At 41.1% G+C, this 22,681-nt stretch overlaps 1 protein-coding gene across 9 annotated transcripts; it reads left to right on the forward strand.

Annotated features, from left to right (window-relative positions):
• Nucleotides 1–1,853: 1,853 nt before the first annotated feature.
• PTHLH (parathyroid hormone like hormone) lies at nucleotides 1,854–16,815 on the forward strand. 9 transcript variants are annotated; one of them, XM_048824257.2, is made up of 5 exons: nucleotides 1,858–2,182; nucleotides 4,503–4,806; nucleotides 5,284–5,406; nucleotides 11,319–11,741; nucleotides 16,301–16,815. In XM_048824257.2, exons 3-5 carry the CDS (start codon nucleotides 5,306–5,308, stop codon nucleotides 16,308–16,310), a joined length of 534 nt encoding a protein of 177 aa, XP_048680214.1. In that variant the 5' UTR covers nucleotides 1,858–2,182; nucleotides 4,503–4,806; nucleotides 5,284–5,305; the 3' UTR covers nucleotides 16,311–16,815. The 9 variants fall into 9 exon arrangements, with proteins under 9 accessions (XP_048680182.1, XP_048680173.1, XP_048680214.1 ...); XM_075121034.1 differs by lacking the exon at nucleotides 1,858–2,182 and adding an exon at nucleotides 2,199–2,534; XM_048824233.2 differs by lacking the exon at nucleotides 1,858–2,182 and adding an exon at nucleotides 2,199–2,519.
• Nucleotides 16,816–22,681: the final 5,866 nt, after the last annotated feature.

The raw sequence follows: 22,681 nt of genomic DNA on the forward strand, positions 1-22,681 counted from the left end.
TCCCCCCAAGTGATCTCTTTACCTCAGGAGAGGAATATATGAAATTAGACACTGGCTAAGGTGTGTCTCTAATCTGAGACCCTATTAGCACGGGGAGTGGGAGGAGCCAATTCCTGTGAGGAACTGCCAGGGTTTTTAAGCACACTATTAGACTTTCTGCCTCGTAAACAACACAGGAACGTATTCCCTGTAAAAGCGAGTATGTCTAAAGAAACACTACTTACAATCTGCAGTCAGTCATGTTTGCTAGTGGGTGCGTGTGAAAGCTGCACTAAATACCATTCTGTCACAACACGATTTTTAAAAACACTCCAGGACCTTACACTTTGATTCCACAGAGCTTTAGCCACAAACTTTGACACACATTACGTGTATATTTTTGTAAATCTTGGAGAATTTCTCTCTCTTGCGGAATGGAGCCAGCAAATCCTTGGTCTAACGCTCGATCCCCCCCCCCCCCCCCCCCCAAAGCCTGTCAAACTGTCCGCATGAATAGATATTGCTGATCTTCACATATTTTTCCACCCGGGAAAGAATAGGAAGATTTAACCCCCTCATCCAAGCTGAAGCTCTGTATGAGTGCAACTGAGGTTATAGATTCCTGGCAGGAAAAATTGACAAAGCTGCGAATAAAATGAGAGGCAATGGGCTGAACTTCAAACCCAAAAGGTGAAGGCTGTTAAGCTTGTAACGCTCCTAATTTACCACGTCTTTAAAGACCGGTATCAGCGCTTTTTCTTTCCTTTCTTTCTCCAGGGGTATAATTATAACTCAAATCATATTAACTGAACCTGTCCCTCCTGTTTTCTTAAGTTCTTTGAGTCTGATTGAAAGTTCATTCCTGAGCTTTATTAGGGGGGAAACTTACTCAAAGCGACTGTCCCCCTCCACGCTGGGGAGATGGTTCTATATCCCCCCAAAATGCATTAAAAAGAAAAGAAAAGAAAAAGAAGAGACGAGGCAGTCCCCTAGTAAGTGGGTTCCCTCACCCACCTTTTTCCAGGCTATGGACCTTTTCCACGCCTCAGTAATTAAGTGACTTAACTGCAACAGTTAATTTTCTTCCAGGATACCAGTTTTCTTCGCAATACTCGCAGGGCAACTTCTTCTTAGGAAAGTTGATTTATGTCTATGTGCATGGAAAATCGAGACATGGGCAAGCAGCATTATACAAGAGCACCTTTCCAAACGTTTGTCTTTGACATGGGAAGGAGAAATATCTATATATTAAATGTGATAAGATTTGTGCACAAAAAAGGCTTTGACTGTCTCTGGGGTTTTAGCTGGTTAGCTAAAGACGCTTTTTTTCAGGATGGCTTGAATGCTCTGCCTAAAATTCTCATGTTATCTCTCCTCGTTGCCTGAAAAAACTGAATTGCTGCTTAGACCTGCAGCTCACCTTTTCCCTGGTAAGAGTCAAACAAATGAAATGTAAAGGTGTGCTCTCCCCTGCGCTGGCATTTCCTCCTGGAGCACAGGCAAAGGTTACTCAGATGCTATCCTCTGGTCATTTTCACGGGTGGGGTCATTTCTTTAGTGGGGTGCTTATAACAGCCTCTTTCATTCCTGCCTACGTCTATGCTATATCATTAGATCTGGGTGGTCATTGTTCTGAATAAACCTGGGTCCGCTGTCCTAAGGCAAGCCATAAAAGTGCATCCACAGTATATTGCGAAGCCACATTCTCGGAAGGGATGGATTTCAACACAAAATGCCAGTGAGATAAAGAACATTCCTGAGATCGAAAATCATTCAGTATCATAGACTTTTTAATAGATGACTTCTCACAGAAGGCAGGAACAGACGCTCAGCATAACTTTAAGAGAGGAAGGAGGCAGAAGCCAGACATATACACTCACAAAATTTCCTCTCAGCGCTGCTGCAAGACAGGGCTGAAAGTTGGGATGGGACGATACTGGGGGAGGTTAGAATTTGCTCACGGGCTAGGCATTCGTGTAGGTGGCACATAACTCAGCCAGAACCATGCCAGATACCATCGACTCCTAGTTCTGCTATGTGCTAAAAGGTGCATAGTGCGTGCCTGCCTATGCCTTGCTAAAGACCAAGCCTTCTTGGCACTTCTCCCTTCTTTGAGCAGTAACAAAACTTTAGGAGCCCTAGGATCTAAGTCATGTATTTCCAGCCCCATTGAAGCAGGGATGATTACTCAGTAAATGGGAAGGTAGGCTATGATGTCACGAGTTATTCTTTTCAGTACCGGGAAAAGGGTCTCTCTCTATATATATTAAGAGGAGAAGCTCCTGTTCTTGATAATAACAACAAGAGCAACAAGGGAAGGAAGCACCTGCTTTTAAAACCCTTCTTTTTTACTTTAATATGTTAGGTGCAGAATAAAAGTTCCTAGGGCTGGATTTTTTAAAGTCATTTTCATTTTGATTTATTTCACTTTAAAAAAAAAAGATAGAAACTAGTTGTGGAAGCGATTGCTAAGAAGATCAACCTCTTTTTTGGCCAGGGTGATCTCTGAAAGGCACAGAAGACTGTAACTCAAGGAAAAGGTGAAGTAATAAATTGTGAGGAAACTTCAGAATTCCAAGTTTATAAAGGCTATTTATTTTTCCTGAGTCTGTATGAGGACTTTTTTTATATATATAATTTGTGGGGGAGAGGAAATTCTAAAAATATGTGATAGATGTTTTGCCATTAACACCAGCAGTAGACTTATGTGTGTTTGGGAGCGGGGGTGGGTCACAATTATTGTTTAATTAGTGGAAAGAGCAATGTAAATCAAAGTAGCCTTTATTATACATTTTAATTTATAGCCTACCAAGTGTATAGTGACTTTATTTACAGCATAAGCCATTTAATGTTTCTAGCATGATTTCAATTTCAGCCCTTTTTATTTTCGGTTTTATTTGCTTGTGTCTTATGAAACTTGGCTAAGTAGTTTAGCTGTTTTATTATGGAAGCAAATATCGTTTTTAATGTAAAACAACCTTCAGGTATAAAATGGTCTATTTGTAATTTAACTTGCTATAGAAAAGATATTTTTATATTTTAAAAAATATCTAAGTGTTACGTGAAGAGTTGTGAAGCAGCTTGGAAAGAATGTACAATAAATCAGTGAACCGACCCAATGACACTTCTGTGGATCGACTCCCAGTGGAGGGGGTGGTGGTATCTCTTGTACCATGCGAGCAGGTTTAACTTGCCCGTTCTGTGCGTTTGTGGAAATGCTTAAACTCCAAACCAGAGGGCTTTGGTAAAAAGGTAAACTGAACAAGGAAGAAGTTTAAAGAAGCATTGAAAAACAAACCCTGAGAACTGATGCAAAATCGCAGCCATCAGAGGAGGTGGGGGCAGGGGGAGGTCGTTGGATGCTGTATACAAAGTTTCATGCTGCGGCGGTTTGGGGATCTGAGAACATTACGCTATCAGGGTGCTACTTAAATTCGGATCATTTACCCCAAATGTTTATTTCTACAGCATAACGCCCCCACTATGTTAAAAGGCGGAGTAAGACAGAGAGAGAGAGACAATCCTGGGGTGCTATAAAGATCCTCAGAAGCTAACTGTGTCAGATAAAAAATATTTTATTTACAACATTAAGAAAAACAGAGTTTTCTATATATAGTCACTGTAGTATCGATTACTTCATAATAGCCCGGGGCAGTTTCTTGCGCAACTGGGCTGTAGAAAGGGATGGATTGTGTTACCTTTGGTTTTACATAAGTGTTTCCGTGTGATGGAAAATTCTGTTGTTCACTCACCTCGGGTGATGATGTCTGATTGAAGTGGGAGCGTGTGAGGCGGTTCTCCCAGGTGACTTATTTCTAACCAGTTTTTGGAACTCCCTGGCGGTAAGAAAGAGCAGCTAGGCCACCAAGGGTATAAACCCGTCAGCTGGCAACGGGTTAGAAAGTATGTACGAGGGGTTCTGGACGGGCGCCAGCTGTTCACAGCTGTGCTGAGGAGCAAGGAAAGCAAGAACTACTGCTCCGAACCCAAGCTGTGTCTCGCAAATGAAGGGCGCACCGCGGTGCTTTCAGCCTCTCACTTCAAGGCACAGTGACACAGCTACCTTCGACACCCAAGTTGGGCCATTCGCTGAAAAAGGAGGGGGAGAAACGCTCCGCGAGTATTATTTTTTCCTGGCCAGCAGCTTCCGTGTCCACAGAGTGTGTGTGGCCCCCGGGCTAGCGTACACTTACAATCGGTAGGAACCAGCCCTCCAGGGAATAGGTGGACGGCAGTAAAGGACGGTAGGTGATGTGAAAGGCAAGGCACCGTTAATCTCAAGCGAGGCGGCTGGTTTGGATCTGGAAGTGTCCCCCTGGGAGAGTCACCTCCTTTGCAGCGTGCTGCGGGAGGGAAGACACGCTGCTGGCCCAGTGGGGGGAAAGGGAGAGAAACCAACCCTGCTTTCGGGGGATGTGACTGCTCTGGGTTGGCATGTGCGTTTTATGGTCGGGTGTTTGCTTCTCTTGATCCCGATCCCGGGGAGGGGTGAAATATCTCTCTCTCTCTCTCTCGGTATCCAGTGCTGGGCGCCCTCTGCACATGTTCCTAGGGCGCCATCTCTTTGCAGCCACTGACTCCTCCAGCAGGTTTCCCAGCGGCTGCCTCCGGAGCGTGTGAACATTCCAAGCCCCAGCTCTGCTCCAACCTGCACAGCCAAGCATGCTTTCCAGCCCCTAAGCCTTCCCTGCTGCTTCTGCTCCTATTAGACCTCTCGGGCTTTCCGGATAGTCGACACACGCTTTGCCTGAGTTCAGGTTCCTTTCCTCAGTGTGGACCCAAACGTCCCGGAAGCAGCAAGACCTGAACCTGGCTTTAGAAGAAGAGGTATAATGGCTGGATGTATATACAAGTCTGTCTGTCTCTCGCTCTCCCCATCTGTACAGAGAAGAAAATACTCTTGGTTGGGGGGGTGGGGGGAATAAGCTGAGGAACTTTTTCCCCCCTTGCTGAAAAGAGGGTTTGCCCTGTAACACAAACCCCTAAGATAGCAGCTTGCCAGATTAATTAAAGGTCTCTATGGGAGATATGTAAACACACTCCTTCGCCCGATCCATATACAAACCAGTTCATTTTTATTAGTATTTAAGAGAGGAATTGCCTGTGATTATTTTTGGAGAGAGGGCGAGAGAGCGCGCTCACAAAGTTGGGAGCAGCTGATCTCTAAGAAGTGAGAGCTGCCGAGAGTCAAGAAAGTTTGTTTTTCTTTTGCAACTTCGGAGGAGGTTGTGTAGTCCGCCGCAGCTGCTATTTTAGAAAGAAGCCGGAGTATGTACCACTGGACTCATTTTCCTTTCGTTGCAGGTTCCAAGACCGAGGGGATACCATGTTCACGAAACTGTTCCAGCATTGGAGTTTCGCAGTCTTCCTGCTGAGTTATTCTGTCCCCTGTTATGGGAGATCAGTGGAAGGGACAAGCCGCAGACTGTAAGTTTCTTTCTGACTCTGATCACTGGGTGTGTGTGTGTGTGTGTGTGTGTGTGTGTGTGTGTGTGTGTGTGTGTGTGTGTGTGTGTGTGTGTGTGTGTGAGAGAGAGAGAGAGAGAGAGAGAAATCTAAGCAGAAACCTCTCTGTTACCTGCCGGAGTTCTTCACCGGAGCGGCTTCAGAAGTACCTGCACCAGGTAGCTTGGGTTAAGCAATAGAGAAAGAACAGTTTATATGCCCACCCACTTTAATGAATCACAAGGGATTGACAGCACTTTTCAATTCCCCCTGACTGTATAAGACAATCAGGTAAGAATGTGTGCTTTAACCTGAGGAGCCGAAGTGTATATAAGACAGCAAAACATAGGGTGGTTGGATGTAGATCGACATCTATTCACACACCATGACAGACAAATGAGAGAGGTTTGGAACCATACTGTACCGAATAAGTGTAGATTATATACTGGAATGACAATATGTCTGTACATATGCCTGTACATCCAGTACAGGTATTGCTAGCTCACTAAAAAGATATGGTAGCTGCGGAAGATAGTACAATTTAAATATCGAAATATTTCCTTTGGACTTGTGCCACTTTGCAATAATTTCATCAGTTGGAGTCAAATAACTGACTTGGAGACAGAAGCATTTTGTAGATAGATGATAACCTGATTTCAGATATTTTGCTCAGGAAATGACCCTCTTATTCCTCCAGTAATCATGAACATAGATATCACTGTATTGTAAGCTAAGTCCAGAAAAGAAACCACAGAAGTGATCTAGATCAATAGCCTACACATGTAGCTATGTTACTTACTCTCTGTAGACATTTAGGTGACTGATCTGTACCAGATATTTTAGGGAGGGAACACTTCAAGCTGTACACTGGCTTAAAAAGCAGCTGACAAGACTTGACGTTTCTATCCTCTTCAGAAGCAAGAGTCAGACTGGAGAGAAAGAGAGAGAATTAGAAAACCCTGTCAAGAATGTTTAGAGGAAAGCATCACATACTGTACATTTAATCAACTTCAGAAGAGTTTCCTTATAACTGCTCATGTATGTATTTCAGGACAAGTGTTCCATATATCATTTCTTCTATTATCATTTGAAAAGCAAATAAATCCCCCTAAGTGAAATGACTTGAGACTTGTCTGAACTTTGGCACCAAAACCTCCTAGGGCAAATTGCATTCATTGTACTGATGATAAAGCTACAGTGTATTTCTTCCTATTAACATTTGCTAGTTTGCACTGCTGCAAACTACCCTGGAACTATTTTTTGTTTTGAAACCATCTTATTCTCTTCAGCTGTGCAGAGAATCCATGTGTGGATTCAGGTACATAAAAAATAAAGCACAATTAAATACTCTATTTCCTTGGCTAAGAATCTTTGAATTGGAACTGAGCCAACTTTTGCTTAAATTAAGATTTGATAAGACATACCTGTTATCTTTTTAAGTCCAGTACTTATATATGTCAAGATTAAATACATCCCCTCCTGTTTTCCTCCACCCTCCAAATCATGGGATGACAAAATAGGTGCTAAATTGTCAAAAAGCTTTTCTTGATTCCCTTTTTGTATAGCATGTAAAACGCACTGAAGAAACCATTTAGCTGTCAGTCAGTGGCATTCATGTAGTTTTGTTTGTGGGTACAGCACAAACACTAACACCACATGCAAACATACACCCTGTTTTAATATCACCACAAACCATTCCTAGAGCTAATGGTTAATAACTCGCCTCAAGTATAGACGTAGTTTTCCAGGGAAGGCTTACATCAGTAGTAGATTAAATTAGACACATTATTATAGCCAAACAGAACTAAATCATAGGCCCCATTCTGAAGTCCTTATGCAGGCAAACCTCCCATTGAAACCAATGGGAAGTTTTCCTGAGTACAGATTGCAGGGCCCATTAAATGTTTTAGCTGTTAAAGAAGTTTCTGGAAAACAAGCAATGACTCAAAGAGAAATTAGATATTTTTATCAGCATGCCTAGACATTGCATCACCACATCTCCAAGTTTGTTTCAAATATTTTTCCTTTAGCATAAACTGTGCACCCACTTGTGAGACGGGCTGAGCACCCTCAACGCCCAGTGGAGTTAACGAGAGCGGAAGGCACTCAGCCCTTTGCAGGATACCTCCCTAAGGGCTAGATCCAGAGCCAATTGAAATCTTTCCACTGATTTAGATGAGCTTTGGATCAGGCCGCAAATGAACAAAGTACGATAATGATTCAATAATTAATTATTTAATTAAAAAAAACTGAGACAGAAAGTTAACTTTTTGCTACTGACACAAGTTTAAAAAAAGTGAACAAAACTTTCTAAGAAGAATGAACTGGGGGGAGGGGGCCGGGAATAGTCACCCAAAAGTAGCATTTTAGAAATCAGAATGTTCACAAGTCCTGGATTCATAGTATTTCAGCCTAAGTACTTTTTTTCCATAATGAGACATAAGACTAGTTAGCTACACGTGTATATAGAACATTCTTGTATACAATAATTTGTCTGGGCACTTTGGGCAAACAGAAACCATGATCTACATCTTTCTCTCAGAAGTGCTTACCCACATGTTAGCTTAACATTTACTGCATTTGGTTTGGGGTCAGACTGTTTTCCTTTCAGTGAGAAGCATATTTCATAGAAGGATGGAAGGGACCTCTAGTGGGTCATCCTAACCCTAACATCCTAATATTTCCTAACTGTGTTGTTTGCTAATACTACAACGTTTTTCTTGTAAATATATTATTTGTCATATTTAACTAATCCCAGTAACTGAATACACATATTCAAGAGTCCGCCACTTTCCTTACTGTGAATGAGGAGGAGAGGGGAGGGGAAAGATGGGGACTTTTCATCACATTGTTGATACCTGTGTTATGGGACACTTCTCTAAAGGACTTCCCTACATGAACCTTCTTCAGCAAGTTGTTTTCCTTGGGTTTACAAACAAAGGAGTTACTTGAGTGGCTAGCTTGGGGTTAGTAATGGGGGGAGGAGATTTATATTTGCCACATATTTTTCACTTTGTATATTGTGAAACATAAATTTCCCAAAGGAAACTGGGAGACAAAATGTAATCTTCAAGTCTGGCTGGGTAATAAAAGTCATGTGAAATATAACTCTATGTAATATTATACAGTCCCGTGGAACAGCAGAATGTTGTTTGGGGCCAGGTTTGCATGCTAAATATCAGACAGACATTTAAACTGAAACCTGCCCCTTCCGGGCACTGCATCCATTCTCATGTCAATTCATGGATTGTAATGGAAATCTACACTAATATAAGAAGTGGGTCTTGTAATGATGTTTGATTGTATTGTGTGTACTCTAGGTTTAGACTATCTATGTAAAATGGAATTGCTTTTCAATCAAGAGTCCTTAATAACAAGATTTTAAGATTCAAGATTTTGTAACAGTGAGTAAATTGACTAAATATACAGTAGAGGATTAAGGCAGCTTTGTGTTCTCTGTGATAAAAGCAATTATCCCTGGTAGTTTATAAGAGACAGTAGGAAAGCTTTTCACATGAGGCATACTATTTTAAACTCAGTAAAGCACTAAGATTTTGTATGTTTTTTATAAACTAGGAGAGTGGAATGATAACTACATTTCCCATGAAAGCATCCTGGGAAAATATAGTTCTTTAGTTAGGAAAGTAATGTGAGTCACAGTGGACAGATTGAGAAACATGACAGAAGTTTGCCACAGTCAGATGAGTGCAAGGTGCTGGTTTTAACATTTGACATTTGCAAGTCAGGTTGAGCTAAGCAAGGAGGTAGTTAATAGCCAACCTTTGCTGGTTATTGCTATGAAGTAAGGTGTACAAGACAGAGCATCAGAGTGACTGTGTGATATAGGCCATTAGAGGGATTGGAGTAGCATCAGGAAGAGTTTGGCAGAATGGATGATTACATATCTTTTCGGATAGGCCAGATCCTGAGCCAGTGTAAATGATTGCAGCTCCATAGAAGTGAATTAAGCTGTGCCCCTTTACACCAGCTCAGTATCAGGCCATGTTATTTTTGCTTAGAGGTGTTCAATAGAAGAGCATGATCCACAAAAATCACAAATTCCCTGACATTCACCTGCCTACAGGTTTCTTGAAACTCAGAGAACATTTAGCAAAAGATTTACTCAACTCTTTTGAGCAAATCTACGCGCAGTGTTGAGCAAATATACCCAATATATAGCTTTGCAGCAAAATCATGATCAATTCATAGTGTTATTGTGGAGCTAGGGACAAGTTGGAATTTTGATCTGAATTTCACTTTGAGACTTGGGATCATTTGAACCAAAAACTCCGTGTGTGCAGATCTATATGGATAAAAAGCAAAGGAGATGCTCTCATAAACTTATGCTACATGAAGCTGCTAACTTCCAAAGAGCTCTAGCATTGACTACGTTGGAAGTCCACAACATATGGCAGCCAGCTCAGAAGGGACTGAGGGTAACAAATTACAGACCTCGCTCAAGCATTTGGTGTATAGTTATACCACACCACATTTTGAAACTCCACAGTATAGTAGGATAGTTGGGGTGAATAGTCTCTCAGACAGTTATCGGTCTTCTCCCTGCTCATCCATAATCAGAAACTGCATTAGCTACAGACAAAATTACTGTGCAACAGGCAAGGCAATTAATTCATTTTCTTTGGTTAGCATGAGTCCAATCACGGGTAGCACCCTGATACAATAAAAGAGGATGCATAGCCTGTCTCAGCACACTGAGATAAAGCAAGCTCGAAGGACTATAGGTTTTAGCAGTCGTGGGAACATAACTATAATCCCACCTCATATGCTTTCATGGTTCACAGTGCAGGTGTGCATCCACCCTGCATTAAGGAAAAAATGTGTATTTTCTCATGGTTATTCATTGGCCAGACAGATCTTGGACCATCCTTTCTCAAACGTTTCTGATGACCATACCTTGTTAGCCAAGTATGAACCATTGGCAAGGCTTCCAGTTAAATCATCTTCCAACTCCTCAAAAACAGATACAGTTTAAGAGTTCCAATGAACCAAAATGTCAGAGTTGCAATGAGCAATAAAAGGGACACATATAGGAACTTTGGAAGAATGTCAAGGAAGAATCATAAGGAACAGAGATGCAGAGAAAAGGGTGAGGGGAACCACAGAAATGGACTGGCACAGTGCACAAGAGAAAATAGAGAACACCAGAAATTCAGGTCAAAATTTTCAAACTCGGGTTCCTAAATCCACTTAAATCCAGATTTAATATTGGCTGAAGTCAATGGGAGCTGCTAGGTGCTCACAATTTCTGAATGTCAAGCTGCTTGTTTCGGTGTCTAAATATGGTTGTAGGTTGCTCACATTTTAGGCACTCAAGTTTGAAAATTTTGGCATAAAAAAATACTAGCAGTTACACTAATTGAAACTTAAAAGTAAGGTGCATATTTTTTTTTAAAGTATATGATGGGGCAGAAGAAAGTTACTAAAATGATGTTGCATAAAAAGAGGTTCAGGTTTCCCTGCAGGTGTTTAATATTCCCTTTCTTATGTGACTGCAGTGCTCCATTATCTGGTTCCCTTCTTTCCCTAACTTTGGCAACTGCCTTTCTTGTCTTAGTGCCTAGATAGAATGCCTTGTACCATTAAGAAATGCTTTCCCAGAACAGAGCATTGACTAATCCACCCACAAGTCCAGTGGTGTGTGATGGGTCCACAGAGAATTATTACTGGCTTAGGTTCTTTCCCTCTCTGCAGAGAACAGCTATTCTGACAAGAAATTGCTCCACCACTGAGTTTGCAGGGTACACTAAGAGCTGGAAAGTTGGTTCACTGCTCACTGTAGCGACAGCTGCCAGAGGAGAGATGAGTTTTGCCAAGTTTTGGCTGATAATGAAATTATAAAATATCTTTTTCTCCCTGCTCTCTTTTTCTTTTAGCAAAAGAGCTGTATCAGAGCATCAGCTACTGCATGACAAAGGGAAGTCTATCCAAGATCTACGAAGGAGGATCTTCCTTCAAAATCTCATTGAAGGTGTTAACACAGCAGAGATCCGGACTACTTCAGAAGTTTCTCCAAACCCTAAGCCTCCGACTAACACAAAGAACTACCCTGTCCGATGTGGCAGTGAAGATGAGGGTAAATACCTAACTCAGGAGACAAACAAAGCTCAGACATACAAAGAGCAGCCCCTGAAGACATCGGGAAAGAAGAAGAAACCAAAGCCTGGAAAACGCAAGGAACAAGAAAAGAAAAAGAGGCGAACCCGCTCAGCATGGCCAAATTCTAGAGAATCTGAGAATGGAAATGAAGGGGTCCCCCTCTTGGACATCTCTGGTACTACACATGATCACAATTTAAGGTAATCATGCTTTATCCTTATCAAGGAGACACACCATTTATTTTGTTTATTTATTGGAATTGTTAGATTTTACCTCTGCCTCACACAAATCTGGAATTTTATTATTATAATAATAATAATAAAAATTTTTAGGACATTTCAAAATGTTGTGCAACCACAAAGCACTTTACAAAGGTAAGTGTTATTCCCATTTTACAGCTGGGGAAACGGAGGTACAGAAGTTAAGCAACTTGCCCATGACCCACACAGTGATTCACCAGCAGGGCAGGGACTCGAACTCGGGTCTCATGACTCCCAATACCCTGCTCTAGACTCTGGACAACTCTGTCAGGAATAATTATGGTAAATTACTTATCACAGAGATTTGTGAAACTGAGGTTACAGAAAGTGTTATTTACGCCAAAGAAATGACCCTCACATCTATTACAATTTCCTGCGCTGCTTTTACTTTGGTATCCGTGTTTCAGATCTTTGTCTCACATTTGGTCCTCAGCAGACTGAAGCTTTGAACTCTGCTTAAAGCTCTGCATCTATAAAATGGAGAGGTTTTCTTTTTTTCCCCTTGATCCTTGGCAGCTTTCCTACCCTTACTTTACAGTTTTTCATTTTACTGTTTAACCTTAGGGGAGAACACGGAAAGTTTCTCTTTTAGTAATATCTGCAAACAGTGCAGACCAGCCTTTTGCCATAAAATTTTCCCTGCCATTAGGACTTTTTAATTCAGCTCCATCTTTCTGCCAGCTTGTGAAACAATTACGTTGCTGCTGAAAAATGTTGAGCATTACCCTTGGAGAGAGACATGTTTTCCTCATGTATGACAATGAAGGTTTTTAAGGGCAATGGTGAGTTGGAGTCTCTCGACTAAGTGTCCTGAGCCGCTAGCCCGCTTGCACACATCTCATGTCTGGATTTGAGCTTGAACAGCTTTGTGTACAGAAGGCAAACAGAAACATTCAATTCCAAAAAGAATTTAAAAAGAAAACACATAACACTCTTCTCCCTTCACCTCTTCCCCTTCACTTTTGGCTCAATGGACACAAAAGTGCAATTTGCTTCACAGTAAATTATTTGAAGAGAGATGCCATGAACCATGGGTTTTATTAAAATGCTGCACCTTAATTCAATCTTTATGGGACCAGTCCTGATAGGTGCCTCATGTCCTCAACTGCCAATCGAGGTCAGGGGAGTTCCTGGCATTCAGCACCAAGCCTTATCTAGGCCAGAGTAAGAAATTTGGGATTGGGCCTTAGACTTAATGACAAGTCAGTAGTTAACAGAACTTTAATAAGAAGAAGTGGTGTAACTGGCGCTGCTTTTGATTGTTACGGAGAGTATGGCTACGCTGCAGATAAGAGGTGTGATTCCCAGGGAGGGCAGACAGACTTGCGCTAGCTCTGTTTGAGCTAGCGTGCTAAAAATAGCAGTAGCAGCCGCTAAGGCTAGCTGCTGGAGACAAAGCCTGCCGAAACCCCTATCCAAGCTTGGGTAGCTAGTCTGAGTCTCTGCCAGTGCTGCCAAGTCCACAGTACTATTTTTAGCATACTAGCTCAAGCTGAGCTAGCCTGAGTCTACCTGCCCATACTGGGAATCGCCCCTTCCTGCTGCAGTACAGAAATACCTTTAAAGGCCTGTTCCAGGGCATATGTAATCAGATGTTTGATACATACAGAAGTTGCAATAAATGTTATAGAGCTAGGATATCTGAAAAACAAAGCCTATCTTCAAATGTGCACTTATACAGAAACTAAAGTAATGGGGCTAAAACTCCCAAAGCATTTGATTGTTGGATTTTATTTTAATACTACTCTTATCTCTGATGGGATCTGTAAATGAAATACAAAAGACTATTCTATAGATTTGATCGGTTTAAGTTTTAAATTCCGAATGTCCTCATATGCCTAAAGGAAGCTCAACTTTACAGTACATTACAGTTTTGGCCTTAGCCTCTTGGCATTATTACCCTTCTTGCAATGTTAGTCCAGTAGGGGAATAGAGTCTTGAAGGGATTGTATACTTGCAATACTTAATTATAAAAGCTAACTTTTTTTTAAAAAAAAGAAAGTTATAAAACAGGAGTTTGCAATTCCTCCCTTACAAAGCCCACAGCAGTTCTGGTTTCTGAGAATTGAGTACATGCTCTTTATCTGTAATTATCCAAGTGAGCTGGCAGATGCTATCATTTCTACACCTTAAATCAAAACAGCTGTCAACTTGAAATCTGAAACCTTTTGTTTAATTATTTTTAATTCAGGAAATGACATAATTCATCATCATTTTTACTTAATAACACAAGTCATTCTTTACAAACATATGCAAGCCTTGTGTCTGAATTGGCATCTCAAATCCAACCCCTGCCTCTCCCTACAGATTTTAGATAGGAGTGCCAGAGCCTCCAGGGCACCAGAGTCACTTTGCACTGCAGTGACGACATAACACATCTGTAAACTCAGTTTAGCTGGCTCAGGGACAATCATCCCTGTATATGTGTAATCCTCCAGTTACACAGAGCTGATTCGAGGGCTCATATACCACAACTCTCCCTGCTGGTGGGGACAGAAGGCATGACTGCAGTTTGGCTGAACTCGCGAATTCTCCCTAGCAGTCCTGACCCCACAATTTTGAGTCCAAGTCCAAACAAAAACTGGAAGAGACCTGCTTTCTAGTTCCGGTAGGAACGTGGCCCAATATGAGAAAGGTCTTGCAAAATTAGTTGATTTTGCAATATTTATGACATTTGAGCTTAGAAACCACAGAGAGCAGTTGTAAGATTTTGGTACCATGAAACCCAAACCTAAATCATGGTTCACCTTGAACTCTAAATTCAAGGCTAAAAGCTAAATCCAGAACCAAAGCATAATCCATTTTAAAAGTACACATCTATAGTAGGTTTCAGAGTAGCAGCCATGTTAGCCTGTATCTGCAAAAAGAAAAGGAGTACTTGTGGCACCTTAGAGACTAACCAATTTATTTGAACTATATTCCCATTCCAATTAAATTAAATTATTGGTACTTAATTTCCTAAGAAACCTTTCAAAAGTGTAACCTCCCTAAAATTAGGTGTAGTCTTGCTTTCATTAAGCACATAAAACCCCCTTAAATTGTCAAGAATTTCCTCTTTTTTTTTCAAAAAGAAAAGGAGTACTTGTGGCACCTTAGAGACTAACCAATAAATTGGTTAGTCTCTAAGGTGCCACAAGTACTCCTTTTCTTTTTGCGAATACAGACTAACACGGCTGTTCCTCTGAAACCTCTTTTTTTTTGTGTCTCACACCCACACAAGTCTGCCATGTGAAACTCTACCCACAACTTTGGCAATCAGTCTGACAACACAGCCAATCAAATTCCATCCTATAGTTGTTTCCTAGGGAACCAACATACAATTACAGAAATGGACTGCACACAGTGAGAGAGGAAAAACCCAGTAGTTTCACTGTCAGAAAAATATCAATATTGGAAAATACAAAACAAAATATAAATAAGATACAGAATGGCAGGGGATACTGCTTATAGCCTCTTGAATTCATGGTGGACGGGGAGGATTACAGAATTAAAACCAGTCTGTCAGTGGCACCTATTAAGTTCAGAAGAGCAATTCCCAACCTTAAGGCTTGATCCTGCAAGGTGCTGAATGCCTCCAATTCCCACTGAATTTGGTACAAGCTGAAGGTGCTCAGAGACTCACAGGAAATGCTCAATATTTTCAGGGGGCAGGCCTTTAGACTCCTCCTGGACTCACAAAGATGCAATTTCAGTTTTCCCAAAGCTTTAATTCAACAACCATTTAATTAATTTGTGCTGTGAATGGAGCTAGTGTCTCTTCAGAATCAGGACCTGAACACATTGTTCTACAGTAAAATTCATGTTCTATAAATACATACTTCACAATTAAATAATTCCTTATCCAATGGTTGCTTATAGTCCACCATCAGCGGTAAAGACAGACCAAATGACAACAGTAGAACGTATCTGACAACAGTAAACATGGTATCACAAAGGCAGCACAGGAAACAAAGCTCAAGCAATATAATGGGCACATTAGCTACTAGATGGGCTTGATTGTTCTTTTCAGCCTTGCCCTTAATGCTCATTTTTCCAGCTGGTTTTATATGGGTTTTTTAAATCTGTTCTCTGAACTGAGCTTTATGGCCCCAATTCAGCAAGCTACTTAAAACTATGCCTAACTTTCAGCTCATAAGTAGCCTTGAGTGGTATTTATGCATGTGCTTAAGTACCTTGCTGAATCAGGGCCTAAATGAAGCAGAACCCTCTTCCTACTTCTGTGAGTAGAGGGCTGCAGATGATACAGACTCAGCTGTGTGAAAGCAGTGTGCCATCCCTTGCATCGCTATTTTCATTGCATTAAAAGAACTGTAGAGACTTAAAAGAAGACTCCTAATAGCTCAGTGTTATTAATCAGCTCTTCCTAGAGGGGCTATTTAATAGCAAGGCACACCCTATATTACTTGTGGAACTGTTACATTAATCTTGTGTCCATTTATTTTCAGGGAAATTTAATTTTTTTCCCCTTTTGTGTCCCCCACCCCCCTCTTTCTTTGCAGGAGGCGTTGAATTTTCTGTTGAGATCTTTGGAAAACGTATTGCAGTATTCTGTAATAGTGAACATATGGAAAGTATTAGAAATATTTATTATCTGTAAATATTGTAAATGCATCGAAATAAAACCTCCTCCTCCCCATTGCTCTCTGAAACTGCACATTTGGCTATTGTGAATTTTTTTTCCTTTTTTCTTTTTTTTTTTTTTTGCTAAGGCTAAGCCAATTATTATTGTCACATTTACCATAATTTATTTTGTTGAATGGTGTATTTATTTTGTGAAAGTATCTTGGTGCTGCTGACTTTCTATACATATATATATATTGTAACATAATGCACTTTAGATATACATATCAAGTACATTAATAACTGACATCATAATAAAGTGTTCCTCTTTTGTGGTTGATTTTAAATGGATGCCTATGAACAACTGTTCAACTGATTTTCCTCTGTGCATGTAAAATAGCAATATTTTAAAATTTGTAAAGAATGTTTAATAAAATATAATCTTATGAAATCATGACTCAGAAGGAGAAATGTATCCTTTAGGAATTTCAGGAGAAGGAACACTGTGTGATTTTTTTCTTTACTACATTTGAAAATGGTCTTACATTTAATATGTTTACATTGGTTCAAGCTCCAACATTTTCACATTAGCTTTTAGTTAAAAATCACTTAGAACATATTTTGTTCCAGTGCTCTGTTTCAAACCAGCTAAGTGGCTGAACAACCTGAGGACACAGAATAAAGCCAGTGGTGTTTAAGAAGTGACGTGCCAACGTCAGCTCCCATTGATTTTACTAGCAGATCAGATTACTCAGCATATAGCAGGAGATATCCAGCACCTTGCAGGGTTGGGCCAATCTAGATTAGCAGCCCAATGACTGATCCATCTACACTACAAAGAGAGAGATTCCTGTGGTGGATGTGGGGATTAAGGACAAAGAACCAAAGAGACAGGGCAACAGCAAGCTGATGGCTATTATTGCAAGTTTTTTGCTCTACAAAAGTTTGTGTCAGACTCATTAGCCCAAGTTTCAGAGTAGCAGCCGTGTTAGTCTGTATTCGCAAAAAGAAAAGGAGGACTTGTGGCACCTTAGAGACTAACCCACTTATTTGAGCATAAGCTTTTGTGAGCATCCGATGAAGTGAGCTGTAGCTCACGAAAGCTTATGCTCAAATAAATGGGTTAGTCTCTAAGGTGCCACAAGTACTCCTTTTCATTAGCCCAATAGTCTTTGAGCTACCATGACGATTTCTGTGTATATTTACCAGTGTGGAGTGGAACCAGGGAGGCTGGGAAGGGGATAAATTAGAACAGCGGGCTGCTCCTTGTACAGGAAAAAATGAGATCCATGATTAAATGTTGTTAGAGTTATAAATTGTTGTTGTTTCACTAACCTCCAAGAGCTTGCCATTCCCTGACAGCGTGTAGCAGTTAGCTTGCTATAGTTGCTCTTTTGGAATAGTCTCAAGATGTTCTGCAGTGAAATCTGGGATGCCCTACAGCTGAAAAAAAATGATTTTCAAAGTGAAAAACAGGGATTTGCGTCCCGAGGATACTGCCTGTGCTTCCGTTCGTGGTAAAGTAACCACATAAAGGGACCAAGGAATGTTAGTTGTCTAATAGAGAGGGGGCTTACAAGGTCAAATAGAATGTATTGGGTTACTTCAAATTGTTTACTTAAGGAGAGGGTGGGGGGTCATTTCCCTGTATTACAGCTCCTATATGACTGCTATAACCAAGGTTGGCAAACAGTTCCAATCAAACCACCATGTCCACTTGCTCATAGGTGTCAAAAACATTCAAAACTGGGGGGGCTGAATGTCTCTGTGTTTGATCTCCATCCAAAATGGCTGTTTGAGCATAAACATAGCACACACATAGCAACAGGTATGTTTATATTAAAAATGATAATAATTAAAAAAAAGACACCCTACCAAAACAGGACACTCCTCTGCACAGGCTCCTCTAGCTGGAGAGAGGATGAGAGAACAAATAACGTGACAGATGTGCAACATGGCTTGATGTGCTCTTGGAAGATGCTCAGATACTACAGTGACGAGTGTGATATAAAAATTATATTGAATAGAACAGAGAATAGAGTAAACTATTTTTCTAGTTCTGTGAGACTGCAAACCAAGGAAACCACCCAGCTCCTCAAAAGACACCTCCCATTTCTCCTATTCTGAAAAAAAAATCTTGTGTTATTTTTACACATATGCAGATAACAGAAAATAACGGCAGATCTTCACAACTGGATGGCCACTGGTTGAATAAAGTTACAAACAATATACAAGTCGCCATGCATTGGCCGGGCATCTGTTAAAATGTTCCTGTTTTAAGCAAAGTCTTAATGAAGCCTCACTCGCTTTGTGACATCATGACATATTCTCCCTGACCAGAACTGACCTGACAGTTACTAGAGCTGCTGCTGGGGCAACTTGCATAAGAGGAATTGTTTCATGGACACTTCTATGCACAGCAAACGCCTTCAGACCTCCCTCCTTGTCTCAGTCTCTTTGCCCAGCCAGTGTCGGTCCTCTCCCCTGTACCCCAGCTCCTGTCAGATATGTATCTTCCCCACACACAGACACACTCCCACTGGTTCCCAGTCTCTGGCTTCTTGCCAGCCAGTCCTCATTTCCCTAATGGATCCCAATCCCAGCCTCCCTCTCGCACTCTGGCTCCTCCCAGCCTCATCAGGCAATTTGTCCCAGTCTAATCCTCTCCCTTCCCCCTGGTCCAGCCTTTGTCCCTTCTGCATTTGAATGAGACAGCTTCCTCCATTACACTGCCTCGGTGCCAGTAGTGGGGGTCACTGAGAGCACAGGAGAGAGACACTCCCTGCTGTCAGCTCTGGTGTCCAGCCTCACCCTGACCTTGGCAGCCAGCAGAAACCATTACATGGAAAGTCCAGCTTCACACTTGTATCTCTGGGCTGGAGGGAGCATGCTCAGTCACTCTGTGGGGATGGTACACATGCTCTCTGGTCAGCACTAGGAGCTGTGAGAAACTTGAACATGTTCAGAGACAATGGAACCTTCAGAGGCCTCAGGGTACCTCCGCTCTATGCAACAAATAAATCATCCAAAAACAACAACAACAAACAACCCTGAAAGAGTGAGTCTCAGAGCCTGAGCCAACTAACCCGAGTTTATGGAGATAAAAATAGTAGTGTAGACATTTGGGCTTGGGCTGGTGCCTGGGCTCTGAGACCCTTTCCACCTTGCTGGGTTTCTGAGCCCAGGCTCCAGCCCAAACCTGAATTTCTACACTGCTATTTTTAGTCCTAGGATGCAAGCCCTGAGAGCCCAAGTCAGTTGACCTGGGCTCTGAGACTCACTACCCCAGATCTTTGTTTTGCTGTGTAGACATACCCAGAGCTGCTAAAAATCAAAGTCTCAACTACGCAAGTGCACACCACAATTTTTCAAAGGCTTTTAACTTGACAAATTTGGGCAGATTTTCATGGGGATAACAAAAGACACACCCCTGATACAAAGGCCACCCCCCCGCCATAGTTCAAGTCCCTGTGCCAGAGCAAGGGTGTGCTAGAACTTTTTCTTTTAAAGCCATTAAAATTTTTAACATGGACAAAACAACGTGTTTCCCCCTAGCACCAATCTTGGAAACAATGAACTGTTTTGGCTGAAGTTTTACCCCATCCCCCCCCCAAAAAAAAAAAAGAAAAGAAAAAGAAAAAAGACATCCTGAGATACATACCTGGCATGGAAAATATCAGCCCAAATGGTTAAAGTTTAGCAAAATTATAAGCAACTGAAAACAGGGTCTTATAATGGGCACTATTGGGCAACCTTAATAGTAGGCAGAGGTACCAGCCCCATCTATAGTAATCTAATACATTGTTAAAGTCCATTTCAAGCCTGGAAAGGGAACATGAAAGGCCTAAAAATTCTGCAGCACTACTGTCCTAATTATCAACCGTATAATTTTTTAAGCACAAAACAACAATTTTTCACAACTAAATTGCTGAGAAATATCAACTGGAGAAAAATCTTCATACCATCAACAGTTAAACCCTCTGTAATCAACTCTGTCAACCTCTTTGCACTATACACTGCACTTTTAGAGTTTCTGTTTCATGGTTCTTTATAAATAAAGAAATTATTTTTTCCTCCAAATCACATACAAACCCAGGATAGTTTACAAGTAAAATATATAATGATTGAAGCTGGACCCTATCAGCTAAGAGATCAGTCTTGTTGGCATTTCAAGGGCCAGAACTGTTCAGTTTAGTTTTAAGTATCTGACATCCCCAAATGTGGATAATGCTACCCTCTGACACAATGTACCTACAGTGTAGCAATCCTGTACATTCATTTATGAGTAAGTGGCCTTGTGCTCCAGAACTACCACAGGGAATTTGGCTGTCTTGCAGTAATCCAATAAGTAGGGGAATATTGACTATATGTAGTTACAGTATTTGAATGTTTAAACCATTTTGTTATTTAAACATAATTTGGTGCTGGTGAAAGGTGCTGAAATAGCACCTCTGGAATCTGAAGGCCTTTATTTAACTACCGGATAGATACAACACAGGCAGAAACAGCGCATGCTTCTCTTTCAGTTCCATGCCAATGTGCCTCAGTGGTAAACTGGGGACCACCAGAGCTCTACGATTCAAGTAGTTCATCCGCCATAACAGATACAACGCTTGTCCTATTTGCTGAGATTGTCAGGGGACTCAGCATCTAGTAAATCAGGCATGGGGCGGGTGGTAAAGTGCTGAGATGGGCAGGAAATGGTTTTCCCTGTTTTATGAAAATTTCAGATTTCAATTTTTTCCCATTCTGCACTGGGACAAAACTGAGAGCATTCAAAGATTTTCAATGAAAAAAACAGAGAGCAACACCACCCCAGATTAACCCATAGACCAGTATTTAGGGCACTTATCTAGGATGCAGGAGACCCAGGTTTGAGTCCCTACGCTACCTGATTCAGACCTGGATCTTCCACATCCTACATGGGTACTTTAGCTATTGGTTACTCTGGGGTGAGTCTCTCTCTCTCTCCTATCCCCTCCTCCCACTTACTGGTTTTGACCAGAAATTACATCCTTGACCTGAAAAATATTTTCCTCCAAAAGTTTTGTTAAAACTGGTATGTGTCCATTTTGACAAATCAGAATTGTCCAGTGCATGCTGCTTGACCAGCTCTAGTTAGCAGACCATTGTTCAACTCTCAACTTTAACACCAACTCACTGTGACATCTTGGGCAAGTCACTAATTTGTTTACACGACAGATACCACATCTATAACTGGAGTATGACTTACCCACCATGTGTGTAAAGTGCTTTGAGCTCTACCAAGGAAAAATGCTATGTAAGTGCAAAGTATTATTATAACAACTTTTTTCTTTTTTTTTTGCACTGTGGATTATCCAAGTTGTTTCACTTAGGCCACAAATACAGCCATCAAATAATAATGGCTTTTGGTCTCTACCCATCCAGGTAAAGGTGACAGAGATAAAATGACTACCTCATCACCACTCCCCTCTAAACCATCACCACACCACTCTAAACACTCATTTTAGAGGAAGTTATGCAGTGAACATCCCACACAATGCTTTGAAAATACACCCCCCAGAGTCCTCCTTTTGATCAGTTTCCTGGACTCTTCTCACAACTAAACTAATTTTTTCCTACAGTTAATGTTAACTAATTTACTGTGGAAAGTATTTATGAGCTAACCCTCTCCATGCTCCTCCTTCCAAGAAAAGTTAGTGCTCCACCATAGTGGTTTCCAATACTTGTGCCATAGATTGTCAGTTTCCAAGGGCTTGATCTTGTTCTCTGACAGGTAGGTGAGCATCCCTCTGTGTCTTATAAAATGAACTGCTCTGCTAAGATGCATGTTTGTGTTTCAGAGAAACATAGGCTTAAGCCCACATTGTGGATGATGAGCCTGATTCAAAACTCCTTAAAAATTAAAGGGAATTTTGCCCAGTGAGGAATACGGGATACGCCGGTGTACATATTAACAGAAATCCTTGGTGAGCCACATAAAGCTGTAGTGGCTATTTTACCCACAACATGTACAAGAGGGTGGAGGGATGGATTTATGTGGGTTGCAGCGACTGAGAATCATACATTTTGTAAATTCCGCATCTCAAACAGAGAATAAAGTTTAATGAAAAAGTTTTATAGAGTTTAAGGCCAGAAAGGACCATTGTGATGATCTAGTCTTACCTCAGTCTATCATTTAAACTGTAAATTCCCAGGAGCAAAGACCCACTGTCCATGTGTTTTCTGCATACCTGTGGTGCTATAATGTATTAAGGGGATCAGATCCCAGTATTAGTATTAGACCCTCAGAAAGGCTAAGAACATGGAGACATATGAGGAAGAGAACAACCCAATAA

The sequence above is a fragment of the Caretta caretta genome, chromosome 1 (genome assembly GCF_965140235.1).
Source record: "Caretta caretta isolate rCarCar2 chromosome 1, rCarCar1.hap1, whole genome shotgun sequence".
Lineage (NCBI taxonomy): Eukaryota > Metazoa > Chordata > Testudines > Cheloniidae > Caretta > Caretta caretta.